The sequence below is a fragment of the Sardina pilchardus genome, chromosome 23, assembly GCF_963854185.1.
Source record: "Sardina pilchardus chromosome 23, fSarPil1.1, whole genome shotgun sequence".
Taxonomy (NCBI): Eukaryota; Metazoa; Chordata; class Actinopteri; order Clupeiformes; family Clupeidae; genus Sardina; species Sardina pilchardus.
In genome coordinates this window covers 728,833-745,358 of record NC_085016.1, presented here as the reverse complement: position 1 = coordinate 745,358, position 16,526 = coordinate 728,833, and the positions used below count along the sequence as shown (strand labels likewise).

General features: G+C 46.3%; 2 protein-coding genes across 4 annotated transcripts in view; both read right to left on the bottom strand.

Moving 5' to 3' along the window:
- Nucleotides 1–118: 118 nt before the first annotated feature.
- Nucleotides 119–4,695, bottom strand: dynlt3 (dynein light chain Tctex-type 3). 2 transcript variants are annotated; one of them, XM_062528142.1, is made up of 6 exons: nucleotides 4,558–4,695; nucleotides 3,709–3,750; nucleotides 3,324–3,447; nucleotides 2,221–2,298; nucleotides 963–1,073; nucleotides 119–909 (listed from the first exon to the last, which is right to left on the bottom strand). In XM_062528142.1, exons 1-5 carry the CDS (start codon nucleotides 4,582–4,584, stop codon nucleotides 997–999), a joined length of 348 nt encoding a protein of 115 aa, XP_062384126.1. In that variant the 5' UTR covers nucleotides 4,585–4,695; the 3' UTR covers nucleotides 119–909; nucleotides 963–996. The 2 variants fall into 2 exon arrangements, with proteins under 2 accessions (XP_062384126.1, XP_062384125.1); XM_062528141.1 differs by having other exon boundaries at nucleotides 119–1,073.
- Nucleotides 4,696–5,542: 847 nt separating this feature from the next.
- Nucleotides 5,543–16,526, bottom strand: part of rpgrb (retinitis pigmentosa GTPase regulator b) — a 19,096-nt gene continuing 8,112 nt past the window's right edge. For both annotated transcript variants that reach the window (XM_062528228.1, XM_062528229.1), the window contains exons 10-17: nucleotides 16,242–16,433; nucleotides 14,740–14,938; nucleotides 14,351–14,454; nucleotides 13,986–14,045; nucleotides 7,455–7,652; nucleotides 7,004–7,094; nucleotides 6,791–6,903; nucleotides 5,543–6,276 (exon numbers count right to left, since the gene is read on the bottom strand). In XM_062528228.1, the coding sequence (XP_062384212.1) occupies nucleotides 6,052–6,276; nucleotides 6,791–6,903; nucleotides 7,004–7,094; nucleotides 7,455–7,652; nucleotides 13,986–14,045; nucleotides 14,351–14,454; nucleotides 14,740–14,938; nucleotides 16,242–16,433 (1,182 nt within the window). In that variant the 3' untranslated portion in view covers nucleotides 5,543–6,051. The remainder of the gene's footprint in view (nucleotides 6,277–6,790; nucleotides 6,904–7,003; nucleotides 7,095–7,454; nucleotides 7,653–13,985; nucleotides 14,046–14,350; nucleotides 14,455–14,739; nucleotides 14,939–16,241; nucleotides 16,434–16,526) is intronic.

The window sequence follows — 16,526 nt, the reverse complement described above, 5'->3', positions numbered from 1 at the left end:
CATCCCAGCCAATCAGCACGGTTAAATTCCTTTATTGTGTTTCTCTAAACATCCCAGTCAATCAGCACGGTGCTCACCACCACATCCTGGACTGAATCATCAAAAACAAAACAGGCAATTTATACAGATCTTGATTTTTTATTTTACATACTGTCACTGGAGCTCAGTTTGACATGATGAGTTTGTTTACAAACCAAACAGTTATTCAATCATGTTTTAGGTAAATCCATAAATGTCTCAGGGCAAAAAGAATGCGTTTGGGCAGTGGAATCCACACCGTTTTCTTCACCATCATCAATGTTTAAAATGTTGCTCTTTTTTTTTTTTACTTAAGAATTTGTGCAGTTAATATTTCACAACGGTTTACATGACATGAGTTAAGGTAAGGGTAGATTTGGGAATAAATTAGATTTGCACCTCTCTCTGCACCTAAACGTGTATCTTAAAATAGCAATAACACAAGCTACACTCAAACAAAAAATCCATCCATAAAGTAATATACATGTTGGGGTGTGTGTGTGTGTGTGTGTGTGTGTGTGTGAAAGTAATATACATGTTGGCCATGGCATATGTGCTAAGCAAGGAGTCTGCATAAGTTCAACACACCCCATAATAGTCTGGATAATAACTGCTATGGTTACTGTACACTAGCATGGAGAGAACACGGCAGCAATAGCATGGACTGGACCATCAGTTGCCACGGACGCACAAGAGAGATGACATCATCTGGGGGGGGTCACTCTGCGTGTCCATCTGTGTGTGGGGGGGGGGCCACCGGAGACACTGAACACCCTTCAGCCGAACAGCAAACCGTTGAGATCGTTGGAGTTTGCTCCCCTGGTGTGTGTGTGTGTGTGTGTGTGTGTGTGTGTGTGTGTGTGTGCGCGCGCTGCTCTCGGCTGCTCTCAGGCTCGTGTGTGTGTGTGTGTGTGTGTGTGCGCGCTGCTCTCGGCTGCTCTCAGGCTCGTGTGTGTGTGTGAAGGCCGGCGGGGTCAGTTAGAGGGTCACGGCGACGGCGAACACACTGACCACGCAGTACATCGTGCGGTTCTCCCACCTCACCGTGCAGCTGCCTGCAGTGGACACACACACACACACACACACACACACACACACACACACACACACACACACACACACACACACACACACACACACACACACACACACACACACACACACACACACACACACAGGTCAGCGGATTAGTGAACACAGCAACACTTCCTTCCTCTCTAGGACACTTGTGTGTTTTCCTTTTAACCTTTTAATGTTTGCAATCCCACATTCCAGCACTCCTCCTGCTCAGCTCTCTTCACTTAGAGACGAGCAAAACAACTCAAATGCAAACAAGCTGTGGGGAGCCTCATCAACACATAGCGCTATATTTCCCAAATCAACATTCACATTTCCCAAATCAACATTCACATTTCCAAATCAATATTCACATTTCCCAATCAATAATTACATTTTCCAAATCAACATTCACATTTCCAAATCAATAATTACATTTCCTCTGAATTCAAGCTGAGTTCCTCATTCAAAAGCAACTAGCTGCATTCATATAACCCTTTATAAAGGCTCCCAAAGCAGTTCACAGTGAAGGGGGAACCTCACTAAACACCACCACCTGGGTGATGAATGAACACACACACACACACATACACACACACACACACACTTAACACCACCATCTGTGCGTAGCACCCATCAGGGGGGTTTTCCAAGTATGTGGTTTAGTGACACACCTAGCTAAGTTAACTCAGAGTAAGTGCTAAACCTGATGAGCTGAGAACCTGAGGACCTAAAGAGCCCTTTTTTGAGAAAGGCCATTTTGTTGTTCGGAGAATGAATTCATACAGCTCTTCATACAACCTTATTAGGAGGTTTAGCACTTACTCTGAGTTAAATTACTCAGGTTTAGCACTTACTCTGAGTTAAATTACCCAGGTTTAGCACTTACTCTGAGTTAAATTACCCAGGTTTAGCACTTACTCTGAGTTAAATTACCCAGGTTTGGCACTTACTCTGAGTTAAATTACCCAGGTTTGGGACTAAACCACGTACTTGGATTACACTCCCAGGGTGATACGCGCCAGTCATTCTGCACCAGCACCCTCACTACACAACAGCTTGAGCTGGAGAGGGAAGGGATTAATGATGTGTGTGTGTGTGTGTGTGTGTGTGTGTGTGTGTGTGTGTGTGTGGTGAAACACTGACCATCAGTTGTAGTGTCCCAGTAACAGGAACTGGCCGTGTGAAGACCAGCGCCACTCTTCTGCATGACCGCACAGTTCACTGTAAACAAAAACAAAAACAATCAGAACAAAGCGATCGGAATGATGCAGAACTACTTCAACAGAGTCACCTGGTACTCAGCACAGGTCTGCATTCACCAATTTACTACCCTGCTGAAAAAAACAGCAAGAAACAAGCTTAGGCTGGTAGCTGGTTTTAGCTGGTTTTAGCTGGTCTTTGCTGGTTTTCTTCCAGCTATTGCTGGTCTTTGCTGGTGTAGCTGGTTAGGCCACCAGCTAGACATGCTGGCGTGACCATCTGAGGAAGCTGGTCGTGCTGGTGTGACCAGCCTGTCGTTTGGGATACAGCTGGTTTAAGATGATCATGCTGGTGACCAGCCTGTCAAGCTTGACAAAGATGGTCAAGCTGGTTTTCTATAATGACCAACATAAGCTGGCGTGGCCAGTAAAAACCAGCAATGTAGACCAGTAACACCAACTAAAATGACCAGCTTAAGATGGTACGACAATCAAAACCAGCTGAATTACCATCATAAGCTGGGTAAACCAGCTGAAGGTGTGTTTTCGCGAGAGTTTTGCTGGTCTAGCTGGTTAACCATCATAGGGTGGTCAAATAAGCTGGTTAACAAGCTGGTCAACCAGCAAACCACCTTTAGCTGGTCAGGTTGTTTTTTTCAGCAGGGTAGTGTTCGGTATACAGTAGCCTGTGTTCACTGTACCAATGTACTAGTGTATTCACCAGTGTACTTGAAAAGGATTCTGGGTGATGATGGACTTTTGTACAGTACTAGTGTTCAGTATACAGTAGCCTGTGTTCACTGTACCAATGTACTAGTGTATTCACCAGTGTACTAGTGTTCGGTATACAGTAGTGTGTTTCCACCGTATCAGTGTACTAGTGGTCAGTGTTCAGTAGTGTGTGTGCAGCGTACCAGTGTAGTTAGTGGTCAGTGTTCAGTAGTGTGTTTCCACCGTATCAGTGTACTAGTGTGCCGTATACAGTAGTGTGTTTCCACCGTATCAGTGCACCAGTGTTCAGTGTTCAGTAGTGTGTGTGCAGCGTACCGATGTACTTGAAGGGCTTGCCCTGCTTGACGAGCTGGGTGAGTGAGTGCTCCACGATGGTGGCGGTCCACTGGTTCACCTTGTTCTGACTGTAGTCCACCCCTCCGATGATGCCCTCAATACACTGAGGGACAAACACACACATTCTGCTGTTATGCATCAGCGTCATCTGATTTCACATAGAGGCGCTTTTAAAACAGAGAGCGCATACATAGTGGATGCTGCGGTCCCTGGAGGGCTTTGAGATCTGAAGAGTTAGGAGAGCTGGAGCTCAGCACTAATGGGCACTTTGTTCTCAGCTTCCCTAACATATCAACAGGGTAATGTGTTTCAGCCATCTTTCTGGCTGCGCAAGAATCCATCTTATTTATAAAAGTGGGTTTACCTCTTTCACGCAGTTACTTGCTTCATCGGGGTTGAAGGCCACCTGTCAAAAGAACAATCAAAGGAAGAGAAGTTGAGTGTGACCTACATTATTTGCGTTCCACACTTTTATCTTTCGTGTTCCTCGACAGTCGACACAACAAAGCTTCTGGGCCTGATATTCAGCACCAAAGCCATACACATAAGCTACTCGAGACAGGAGCTTTGATCTAATCAACAGGCTATGCATAAGTGCGTTTTCCAGCTAAAACCATTGCAATGGAATCCTGTTGCCACCAGCCCGGTCTCGTCGCTTCGTTAATAACGCTTTTCGTAACATTATTTGGAAAATCAAGTTGACTTGTTGACCTCTTCGTCTTGACCGCAAATTGATCCAGCAAATACACGGACATGTAGCTTTGATTTAAATCACACAATAAGCATGGTCTGGAGACTTCACCGATTTAAAAGTTGATATTAATGGTAATTTGCTGGTTTCTATTGAGTAACTATTAACTAATGACATGAGTACGCTAGTTAAACCTGCTAACTAGACAGCAAGCCAGATTTGACAGTCGTTGCGTCGGAGCCATGACCACACCCACAATCATTCTTTTGTTAAGTTCAGAGTGATGTTCTTAAATAAAGAAAACACATTTACTGACCAAATGTGAGTTACTTGTGTCTATATGTATGTTTCACACCAATCTCCGTGACTAAATGACAGACTATTTCGCTGTTTCTGAGCGGCTACCATGGTTAGCTACATGCTAGGCATTAGCTCGCTTAATCGGTTTTGTGTTCAGTAGCGACGTTATACTCTCATTGCTTTGTAAATTAGTAACTTTATGCGTGCTGAAGTGACATTTACCTCGTCACCAGGATGGTACTCCTCCATATTTTCCACCACTAGATGAGCGATTACTGAGGGTTAACTGTTATGTTGTCAATTTGCTTGCAACGTCTTGTCGACTGGACCAAAACCAATTTCCTGTTACTGGCTTCAGTGAAGCCGACGAGTTTCAAGCTCTACCTCAAGCTCTCCAGTTTGTAACGCACTTGGCAACACTGCCCACTACTGGCCAAAGTGACGCACAGCTACCAAATCAGTGCAATTAGGCCAGTGGTTCTGAAAGTGGTGGTGTCCGTAACCAAAAGGTCCGCAGAGTAACTTGCTTTAAATTGTGTTTTTTCATTTTTTAAAATTCATGTCTACAGATGATGACACTTTTCACTAGTCTGAAAGCCTGCCAAACTTAGCCCCGGCCACATCATTTGAGGTGGGGAAGTTTGGTCTGAGCTGAACATTTCTGATCATTATTAGTGGTTATTTCTTACAACTCGAAATGTAACAATGTAACAGGCCCATGTTGGGAGAACAGTTAAAGGTACATACTGTAGCACCTACAATTAACTCGGGTCCAGAATATAGTTATGGTTATGATATTTAACAGACACTTTTGTCCAAAGGGAAAAGCTACCTATTCCCAAATAAAACAAGTTAATTGTGTCTTTGCTCCCACTCAACATTTGAACTGAATCAGCTAAAGCGGAACCAATACTGCTGCTTATTTTATTTGCCAACTATCTGGCTGATCAGATGTGGAGAAACATAGCGTTCTATGTCTACAGTATGTGGAGAAATGTTTGAGTCAGACCATGTTGTCAAGTGATGCAAAATCTAAAGATGACAAAAGACAGAAGAAGTCACACACTTGCCAGCAAAACACAGGATGGTGAATCTGGCCACAACTTCAGAGAGTACAAATAGCATATGTTTAACCCCTGCTCCAAAGTCCTGATAAACTATCTCCATGGCTGGGAAGGACAAGGCTTTCAACAAGTAAACACGTTTTACAGATTTGTTTACTGAAATCACATCAAATACAAAACAGTTAACTGTTACAAAATGTTGTTTAACATTCAGTTACACATCTCAAAATCTCCAAGAGTTCTTTTGAATAAAAACACTTGGTAAAGTGCAAGTGTGCAGTTTATCCCAACATAAATAAATCATTATAGGAAAATACATTTGTTATAAGAATATAAACCACTCTCAAAATGCATGCACATATACAAACAAACACAATAAGACAATAAAGGCATTTGTAAAATAAAGTACACAACAAGCTCTGTTTTCACATGCTCCAGTTCCACACTCACAAACTGCAATCCTTACGGGAGAAAAGAGGAGATTCTGTTCAATTAGACGGTAATTAAAAACCCTCATTGACAGAAACATGGACAAAACACAATCAGTCACTTTTTAATAAAGAATCAGAAACAAAGTTAGTGGTTATCCTGGAGATCTGCACACGCTGTAGGCTCCCAGTGTTCACCCCAGCAGTTGCCCCTCTGAGGGTAATCAGAGGAGAACGCAGGTAGCTGACCGTGAGCGGCTGGCAGTAGGTGCCTTCTTGCCCTGCTGGGTTTCGCTAGCGATGCAGCGACCTGCATCTCCAACGCTCTGGTCAGACGTGGAGGATCCCTCAGCGATCGGCTTCCCTGTTGACGTGCTCTCCGATAAGCCCTCCACCTCCTCCTTTGAGTCCTGCCGCCTGCTGGGGGGCTGCCGCTGGAACAGAGAACCCTGCAGACAGACATGGAGTACATATATACACAATACATATACGGTATGGTCACATAGGGCCTAATTTTCACAATTTTCCGTAAAAAACAAAATTCTTAGAGAGGGGATTTCTGTTAGCATTAGAGGCTAATATACAGAATGTTTTAGCATGTATTTTTGTTAGCATCAGAGGTCAAAATACGGAAGTATTTCTGTCAGCAATTAGAGGCTAATATATGGAGATATTTCTGTTAGCAATTAAAGGCTAATATACAGACATTCTGTTAGCTTCACAGGCTATACAGAATTAGAGGCTATATACGGAAGAATTTCTGTTAGCATTAGAGACAAAATATACAGACATAGTTCTGTTGGCTTTAGAGGCTGATGTAAGTCTGGGTTTGAGCTGCTAATTTACTGAGGTTGTAGCGTTTGAGCTGCTTATTTACTGAGGTTGTAGCGTTTGAGCTGCTTATTTACTGAGGTTGTAGCGTTTGAGCTGCTAATTTACTAAGGTTGTAGCGTTTGAGCATACCCTTCTGTTTGGTCCAAAGATGCCTCTTGGTTTCTCCTCCTTAGTCTGTGGCGGTGTGCTGGACTCCAGCACCTCTTCCTTTTGAGACTGTGACTCCATTTTTTCTTCAGTTTCTGGACATGAAAAAACAAACACATGTTGTTCAATAATACATTCAATAATACATTCCTAATGTCGGTCTTGTTATGTAGAAGAACATTGTCCACAACACACCTTTGACCACGCCATCTGGGACAGTCACCTCTTTTTCTTTAACCTCACCATCTGAGACCGCCACCTCTTTTTCTTTTTCTACCTCTGCTTCCTGGAAAACGAAAAGTAACAATAATTATTTGTTCTACTTTAAAACTGAAAGTACAACGTAGGCCTACAGCACAGAAGTTGGTAATGTATCTAGCTTCCTAGACACTGCCCCCCTAACCTATTCTGACAATTTGACAACAATTTCAATTTGTTTGTATTTTAAATTGCTTTATTTAACTATTCATTAGTTTTATTATTTCATTGTAGTATTCTTTGGGGCTTTGGAAGTACAGTACAGCACAGTAAGATCTGAGGCCTCTGAGCTACCTGAGGTCATGTGCAGTACAGCAAGAGTTCAAAGGTCACTGTGCTACCTGAGGTCACCTGCAGTACAGCAAGAGGTGAAAGGTCACTGTGCTACCTGCGGTGACGAGGTGTTGGGGGTTTCGTCTGGCTCTGAATCCACCTCGTCTATCAGTTGATCCTCCACCTCTTCCTTTTCTTCATCCTTATCCTCCTCTTCCTCACTGCCCTCCATTTCTTCAACACCTTCGTCGTTCTCATCTTCGTCCTCCGCTCCATCTTGATTGGTCACCTGTGAGGCCTCGCCTGCACCGTCCTGTGAGAGCAGAGGTCAGTTTAGAGGTCAGGCTCAGATGTGTAGGATGGACCCAGAAAACATATGACCACAACATGGGGAACACACACGCACACGGCTATCAGGGGGGAGTGTACAAGTTCAGCACGTCACAAATATTCCATAGGATTTGCTATGTGGGAAGTTTGATTAGTGGACGCAACTACAATAACTGGCCTATCACGGCTCTGATCACTAGTGACCTGCTAAAATGACTTGCCAATCACACGTCTGATCACTAGTGACATGCTACTCCAACAACACTAAGGGTGGCTCTCAAACTCGCCCATTGTTGCCGCTCCATCATTCTTTATCTAGATCAGTGAGGATCAGTGAGGATGAGGATCGAGGAAGGAAGGGAGGGGGTATAAAAGACCAAATGAGAGTTACCCTAAGGACCAATACAGGACTCTACAGGACGGTTTCAACTGACAGGGTGTTGAAAGGGAGAAAATGATCATCTCACCTGCAGTGTGGACAGATCCTATTATGAAAACATCAGCAAGCTGTTGCTGCAGACATGCATGCAAGAGGGAGAGATGCTGCAACCCCTCTTAATGACTGAACCTGCTGCTGAAGCTTGTTACTTTAGACTGATACTGAACCTGCTGCTTAGTGACTGAACCTGCTGCTAAAGCTTGTTGCTTTAGACTGATACTGAACCTGCTGCTGAAGCTTGTTGCTTTAGACTGATACTGAACCTGCTGCTAAAGCTTGTTGCTTTAGACTGATACTGAACCTGCTGCTAAAGCTTGTTGCTTTAGACTGATACTGAACCTGCTGCTAAAGCTTGTTGCTTTAGACTGATACTGAACCTGCTGCTAAAGCTTGTTGCTTTAGATTGAGACTGAATCTGCCGCTAAGGCTTGTTGCTTTAGACTGAGACTGAGTGCAGAATTGACTTTGCTGTGAAACACTAATTGATGTCAAATCCATTGTCAGAGTGGAAGTGCTGGAAACGGAGAGTGGAGATGCTCTATGACGTGGCTGTTATGCCTGTCCCAGAAATGAAAACTCGTCTACATCTTAACATATTATGCTCACTAAGTTCTTAAGAAAGACATACAGTACAGTCTGACTCTGAGGTTTGTTGTATGAAAGGAGATTAACAAACATGAGATAAAAATCAAATAGAATTTATTTACAAATGCATACATTCATAAATAAACACTAATATATAGGCACAGGGTATATGAGATCTGAGATTGGTTCTCTTCACAGAAGGAAGACTTATTCAATTCAATACCCAAAGGGAGATATTCAAACTGTTCCTGAGTTCCTGAATCATTGCAAAAGAGACAACAAAAACCTTTAGTGTGAGTTCTGCATTGTGCATGCCGTGAACACTTGCAGGTCCTCTGCCCCCAAAAACCTACAAACAATGGAATCTATACATTTTAACTGCTTAAGCAAGATGTTTATGTCTACTTGAAGGTAGCTTGAAGCCCTAGATAGCTGTGCATGTTTGCCGTCGACTATTTGACATAAGTGAGTAGAGCTTAAAGCAACACTAAAGCACTTTTCCTCTGTCGCACACACGTTTTTTTTTTGTTTATCCAGCAAATAACGATGTCCACTGACAAGGTACGTAGAGTGTGTTGCATGATATTATGAAAGTATGACGTATTGCAACATTGAAGCAAGTCAAATTTGTAGTTTCTTATGTCTAATTTTAGTGAACTACAAATACGCTACCCGATCTTGTAAAGTTACATAGTGCGGTTATAGCCGATAGAGGGTCGAGAAGTGAATGCAGAAGTGCCATTCACCCTTAGCCTGGCAAGCCAAACTATACAGAAAGGTATAGTCTGGGGTCGGACCATTCACGGAGCTGAAGCCTGTGGGTGGGATGAACAGTTGTCTTTCAAACTGCCTCGGCACGTAATAGGCCAGCATTTGTGACCAATCGTAGCCGGTCGGCAAAACGGCAAATACATCCTTCTTTAAAACGAATGACTTGACTGCTTCTTTCTGCTCAACCTTCAAAGAAAAGCCCAAGTCTAACTCTTCCAAAGCCGATTCAAACGAGCGCGCTTCGCTAGCCTCATCCATCTTTTGTTTTTCTCTATGGTTGTGCAACACGGTCTCACACCCAACTCGTCGAATGAGGACGCATGGTCCAGCCCCCTAGCGTCAATATCGTAAGCCGAAGGTGAGCTAAGGCGGGCTCAAGGACTCCGTACACAGATAGAGCGTTCTGATTGGCTAGGCTGGCCTGGAGCCGAGCGCAGGCTTGGCCTCAACGGTGCGACCCTAGACCATCCCGCTAGGCAAAAATATTTTTGGCCGCTAGGGTGCGTCTAGATTTCTAGGCTAGTTCACCCTGTTACGAGTTGATGAACCGCTGAAATGATTTTGTTAACATTATTTTAAGGTACAAAAAACTCTTTAGTGTTGCTTTAACGGGATGGGTTTGGCCATATAATTTAAACCAGGCTACAACCAGGGACTCCACTCAGTCACCATTATAACATGCAGATATTGCACACGTGTTCATTACTTCATTACGAACACACATAGACAGAGCCTTGATGTAGGAAACATATGGAAGAAATAGTCCATGGAAAAACACTGAAAAAGAAAACAGAGGCAACACAGGTATGAAAGCATACAGCGAGGCAAAGAGAAGACGGCAATGCAACATTACAGACGATCATGTCGAGATAGAAGGCATTGCAACATTACAGACGATCATGTCAAGATAGACGGCAATGCAACACTACAGACGATCATGTCAAGATAGACGGCAATGCAACACTACAGACGATCATGTTAAGATAGACGGCAATGCAACATTACAGACGATCATGTCAAGATAGATGGCAATGCAACTTTACAGATGATCAACATAGATGGCAATGCAACATTATAGACGATCAAGATAGATGGCAATGCAACATTACAGATGATCAAGATAGATGGCAATGCAACGTTATAGACGATCAAGATAGATGGCAAAACATTATAGATGATGATGTAAAAAGTCAGTAAATAAAAAGTAAGAAGAGCCCGGCCACTGGTATAGAAGAGAGGTAATTTCAGAAGAGTCCGGCCACTGGTATAGAAGAGAGGTCATTTCAGAAGAGCCCGGCCACTGGTATAGAAGAGAGGTCATTTAAGCTGAAGGTACTGAGGAAGCACGTCCTCCCAGAGCTGGGACTGCTTGGACTCCTGGGAGCTGGAGTTGGACGGCTTCCTCCCCGAGCGTGAGCGTGAGCGTGAGCGGGAGCGCGAGTGGCCCTTGTTGGCTGCAGCAGTCAGCTTCGTCTGTTTGGCCTCCAGTTTGGCGTCTGGTTTTGAAGATCTGGTGGTCTTTCGCTCTTTTTGGATCGTCACCTTTGGTTTGATTGTTTTTTCTTCCTCTTCCTCCTCTTCTTCTCCTTCCTCCTCCTCCTCATTCTCAGCTTCGATGCTGCCTTTCTCATCTTCCTCCTCCTCCTCTCCTTCCTCTTCCTCCTCCCCTGCCTCCTCCTCCCCCTCTTCCTCCTCCTCACCCCCACTTTCATCTTGTTCCTCCTCTTCCTCCTCCTCCTCCTCCTCTGCTTCACTCTCCTCCTCCTCCTGCTCCCCACTCTCCTCCTGTTCACTTTCATTCTCTTCACTCTCCCCCTCCTCCTCTTCCTCCTCCTCCATGCTACTCTCCCCCTCCTCCTCACTGTCCCCTACAGTTTCACTCTTGCTGTCCTCCTCCAAAGATTCTGCATCTTCCTCCTCCCCTTCGCTCTCTGCTTCTGCGGTCACCTCGTCCTCTCCCTCCTCCTCTTCCTCATCTTCATCCACCTCCTCGGACTCCTCGGATTTCGCATTCTGGCTTCCAGCCTCGCTACTTGACCCACTTTTACTCTCCTCCTCCTCACTTAGTTTACTCTCACTCTCCTGCCCCTCTTCCTCCTCCTCTTCTCCCTCCATCTCCTCCCCATCCTCCTCATCCTCACTGTCCCCTTCTGTTCCTCCACTCTCTGAGTTCTCCTCTTCCTCACCCTCTTCCTCTGCTGATGCACTCTCACTCTTCCCCTCAGTGGCCGTGTCACCTTCCTCTTCCTCTGCTGATGCACTCTCACTCTTCCCCTCAGTGGCCGTGTCACCTTCCTCTTCCTCGTCTGCATCCGTAATCCCTCCGAGAGTATCGTCATCATCGTCAGTGACGTCCACGCGGGTCCTGCTCTCTCCCTCGTCACTCTTCGTCTCGGCTTTACTCCTCCTTGACCTCCGCGCTGTGCTCTCACTCTCACTGCCCTCCTGGCTCTCCTCTTCCTCACTCTCGCTCGTCCCTCCTTGCTCCTCTCCCTCCTCCTCCTCCTCCTCCTCCTGCTCGCTCCCCTCCTCGTCTTCCTCACCCTGCTCTGAGTCGGGCTCCTCTTGACCGGAGCTACTCGGGTCGGCTCGGACGCTGATGGTCACAGCGGTCCTCCTGCCTGGCAGGCCGGCGCTGGTCGACTCCTCGCTCTTGGAGGAGGCTGTGGAGACGACGGCTCTCTGCTTGGTGAACCGCTCCCCCGTGGGCCTGGCCCGAGGGCTGGACTGGGCCGAGCTGGTGTCGCGGGGCCTGGAGAGGAGCTGTCCGGCCGCCACGGTCTTCACAAGCCGGGCGGCGGCGTCCACATCCACGTCCTGCATCATGGACGACACGGCGGAGAGGGTGCCTGTGGGGGACGACTTGGGCTCAGGCTCCAGCTCGGACTGCGTGTCCCAACCAGGCTGCAGCTTCCCCCCACTAGCTGCCCGACCAGCTTCTGTCACAACAATCGGACCTTTGTGTCCGGGCTTGGTCTTAGTGGGTGCTTTTTTTGCTTCAGAGCGCAATGCCTGTTGCTGCTCTGGTGGATCAGGTTTTCTGAGCAAGCCACGTTTCTTACTGCCCTTGAGGTCCTCTTTGGTTTTCTTGGGACTTTCAGAGTCACTCTCAGATGTGGCTTGAGGTGCCCTGGCCTTGCCTTCAGCAGGTGTACTCTGGACCATCACTGGTTTACTTTTCCCTTTTGTGGACTTGAGTTCCGTACTTGGTTTAGATTTCACTACGGTCATTTCAGGAGTTTCTTTTGCCTTGCGAGCGTCTTTGGTTCCAGAGGACTTGTGTTTGGTAGGAACTGGCTCTGGTGTCAACAGAACTCTTGCTGCACTCCTTTTCACTTCCTGTCTTTTGTCTTTTGAGAGCTTTAGCTGCTCTCTTGTGGAGGGTTTAATTCCGGCTCTACTGTCACTATCCTGGCTAAGTTCTTCACCTTTGGGTTCAGCAATCACAGATTTTGCTTTGGCAGCTTTGACAGGTTTGGCCAACTCAATCAGTTGACCTTTCACCTTTGATGGCTGTGTGTGAGCAGGCGAGTAAGACCCCCCCCTCCTGCGGTCCTCCTCTGACCTCTTGCCCTTGCCACCCTGTGCCCTCGTGCCCAACTCCAGCGTGGGCACGGCCGCACGTTCTCTCCTGCCGCTGGGGCTCTGAGGAGCCCGGAGTAGCGCCCCCCTGCCCTCCGCGCTCTCGGACAGCAGGGACCTGGAGCTTGGGCTCTGGAGCCGCTCTGTGGGCAGTGCCCGCTTAGGGGTGAGCTCTTGCCTACTGACAGGACGGGCATGTTCACCATGCTGTGCCCGCTTAGGGGTGAGCGCTTGCCTACTGACAGGACGGGCATGTTCACCATGCTGTGCCCGCTTAGGGGTGAGCTCTTGCCTACTGTCAGGACGGGCATGTTCCTTGCGCTGTGCCCGCTTAGGGGTGAGCTCGTGCCTACTCTCTGGACGGGCATGTTCACCATGCTGTGCCCGCTGAGGGGTGAGCTCCTGCCTACTGACAGGACGAGCGTCCTCACCACGCGGGGCCTTACCATGCTGCTTTCTCACTTTTTCAGGCTTAACTGTCTTCTAATCCCAGCGCCCGACAGCAGAGAACAAAAAGAGGGAAAGCGTTAGAGAATAGTGTGAACGAGGAAAGCGTTAGAGAACAGCCTGCACATGCAGAGAAGGTGACGAATGCTGGAAGGCAAACAAAAAGAGAGAATGTTGAGGACAGAAGGAAGGGGATCAAGGCTAAAGGTCAGGGAAGGGTTAAAGGTTAAAAGGTTAAAGGGACATGCAGAACGGGATAAACAGTAGGGGCCTTCAACACTATCCAGGCACTTCCGCCTCCAGACAAATTACTCCTGCATCCGGCATCAGTCAAATGCCAAATCCTGTACACGTCATAGTTATTGCTGTTGGTTTTGATTTTTTTCTTTTTCTATCTGATTCATGAATTATCTGAATTTATAGTGTGAAATTTTCTCAAAAAACAAGCCCAAGTGGTGAGCTATTAACTGGCATCTCAGTGGCACGTCCTACCTTATGCACTGGAGACAACGTCAGTGATTGGTCACTGGGGTCCATCTTCATCATATGAGTCTGCAGGAGGACAAGACAGGAGATCACGGTCATCCTGCTGCCATCCCTACTAACACAACCCCATTCTACTAACACAACCCCATCCCTACTAACACAACCCCATCCCTACTAACACAACCCCATTCTACTAACACAACTCCATTCTACTAACACAACCCCATTCTACTAACACAACCCCATCCCTACTAACACAACCCCATTCTACTAACACAACCCCATTCTACTAACACAACCCCATTCCTACTAACACAACTACTTTCCTACTAACACAACTACTAACCCAAATCTTTAACACTTTCACTTACAACATTTAGTATATCTGTGGTTTCGCCCAGATCTTTCACACTCTCACTGTCGTCTCCGGCTTCCGCTGGAGAACCTTTCTTGGCTTTGGACTTTTTCACTTTTCCTGCCAAATCAGAAGAAACAAACTTAAATTCCCCCCAAAGCATCAAAGGACACAGAGGGTGGAAGTGTTTACATCATACACAGTATATTCATATTACCTACAGATTCATTTAGGCATTTGGCAAGTGCTTTTGTCCAAAGCAACTTGCAAAAATATTTAATTAAAAAGTCACGAGTGATTATTAAATTACTTTGAAGTATGTCAACAACATAACATTATAGGACAATCACAAGCCTAGCGAGCCTGTAGAAATGAGCACATTTCCCACAATGCATCACAAGTCACCTATTCTGGTGGAGAGGCCGCTCTTCTTGGCGCGCCCGCGGTTGAGGTCGTTGCGGTCGTTGCGGTCCTGCAGGTCGGTCAGGTGCAGTCTGGGCGGCAGCGTCTGACTGGGCACGGGCAGGATGGTGGCGCCCGGGTGCGTGGACGAGAGCGGCGGAAGAGTGCGGAACATCACCCCAAACTGCTCAGGAGATCGCTCCTGAAACATGACCAGCGAATCATTTTTAGGGACCTAGAATGGGCCAACAGTGCAACCCTAGTAGTGATTACAAACCTAATAGTGATTACTACCCTAGTCAGAGAGTCAACATAGCCAGCTCAGTGATTACTACCCTAGTCAGAGAGTCAACATAGCCAGCTCAGTGATTACTACCCTAGTCAAAGAGTCAACATAGCCAGCTCAGTGATTACTACCCTAGTCAAAGAGTCAACATAGCCACATAGCCAGCTCAGTGATTACAACCTTAGTCAAAGAGTCAACATAGCCAAATTTGCTGCCTCAAACAATTCACAAGGAGTGCTGCAAGGGTGTGAGGCTGGGGGTCCCTCTGGGACTCTTCATGCTATAGTTAGAGTGGTACTATCATTATAGTTAAAGTGCGGACGGTACTATTGTTACAGTTAGAGTGTGGACGCTACTATCATTATACAGTAGTTAGAGTGCGGACGGTACTATTGTTATAGTTAGAGTGCGGACAGTACTATCGTTACAGTTAAAGTGCGGTCGGTACTATTGTTACAGTTAGAGTGCGGGCGGTACTATCGTTATAGTTAGAGTGTGGACGGTACTATCGTTACAGTTAGAGTGCGGACGGTACTATCGTTACAGTTAGAGTGCAGGCGGTACTATCGTTTTAGTTAAGAGTGTGGGCGGTACTATCGTTATAGTTAGAGTGCGGACGGTACTATCGTTAGAGTGCGGACGGTACTATCGTTATAGTTAGAGTGCATACGGTGCTATCGGTATAGTTAGAGTACAGACAGTACTATCGTTATTGTTAGAGTGCGGGCGATACTTATTGTTAAAACTAGAGTACGAATGATACTATTGTTAAAACTAGAGTGCGGATAGTACTATTGTTATAGTAAAAGTGCGGATGATGCCATTGTTAAAACTAGAGTGCGGACGGTACTATCATTATAGTTAAAGTAGGCATGATACTATTGTTAAAACTAGAGTGCGGACAGTACAACAGTTATAGTTACAGTGTGGGTGGTGGATGGTACGCTGCGCTCCAGTGGCAGTGTGGTATGGTACATGGTACGCTACCCTTTCTCGGCGCCGGTACTATCGTTATAGTTACAGTGCAGATGGTAGATGGTACGCTACCCTTTCTCGGCGCCGGTACTAGTTACGGTGCGGACGGTAGATGGTACGCTACCCTTGCTCGGCGCCGGTACTATCGTTATAGTTACGGTGCGGACAGTAGATGGTACGCCACCCTTTCTTGGCGCCGGTACTATCGTTATAGTTACGGTGCGGACGGTAGATGGTACGCTACCCTTTCTCGGCGCCGGACCCGAGCAGAGAGACTCCTCTGGAGGGTGGCAGACCCCACGGTGTCGCCTAGCAACTCTGTGTAGGGTTTCTCCCAGAAGTCCTCAGTGACATCATCCTCCTCCAAGGTCACTTCCTGTTCCGCCTTCGAGCGGGATTTGGCAAACACAAGCATGTGACAACCTCCGCATGTAACCTGTCCGATCACATAAACACAAGCACACAAACACACAAATACACACACACAGAACATTAGACATTCACACACTGTCTTATGGTTTCAGTAAAA

What these genes read in the sequence shown, in the direction of transcription:
- dynlt3 (XM_062528141.1), bottom strand. Translation starts at nt 4,584, where the DNA reads ATGGAGGAGTACCATCCTGGTGACGAG. An exon ending in AGTACCATCCTGGTGACGAG is followed by an intron (nt 3,751 to 4,557) that starts GTAAATGTCACT and finishes TTCTTTTGACAG; the next exon opens with GTGGCCTTCAACCCCGATGA. An exon ending in CAAGTAACTGCGTGAAAGAG is followed by an intron (nt 3,448 to 3,708) that starts GTAAACCCACTT and finishes TTTGTCCCTCAG; the next exon opens with TGTATTGAGGGCATCATCGG.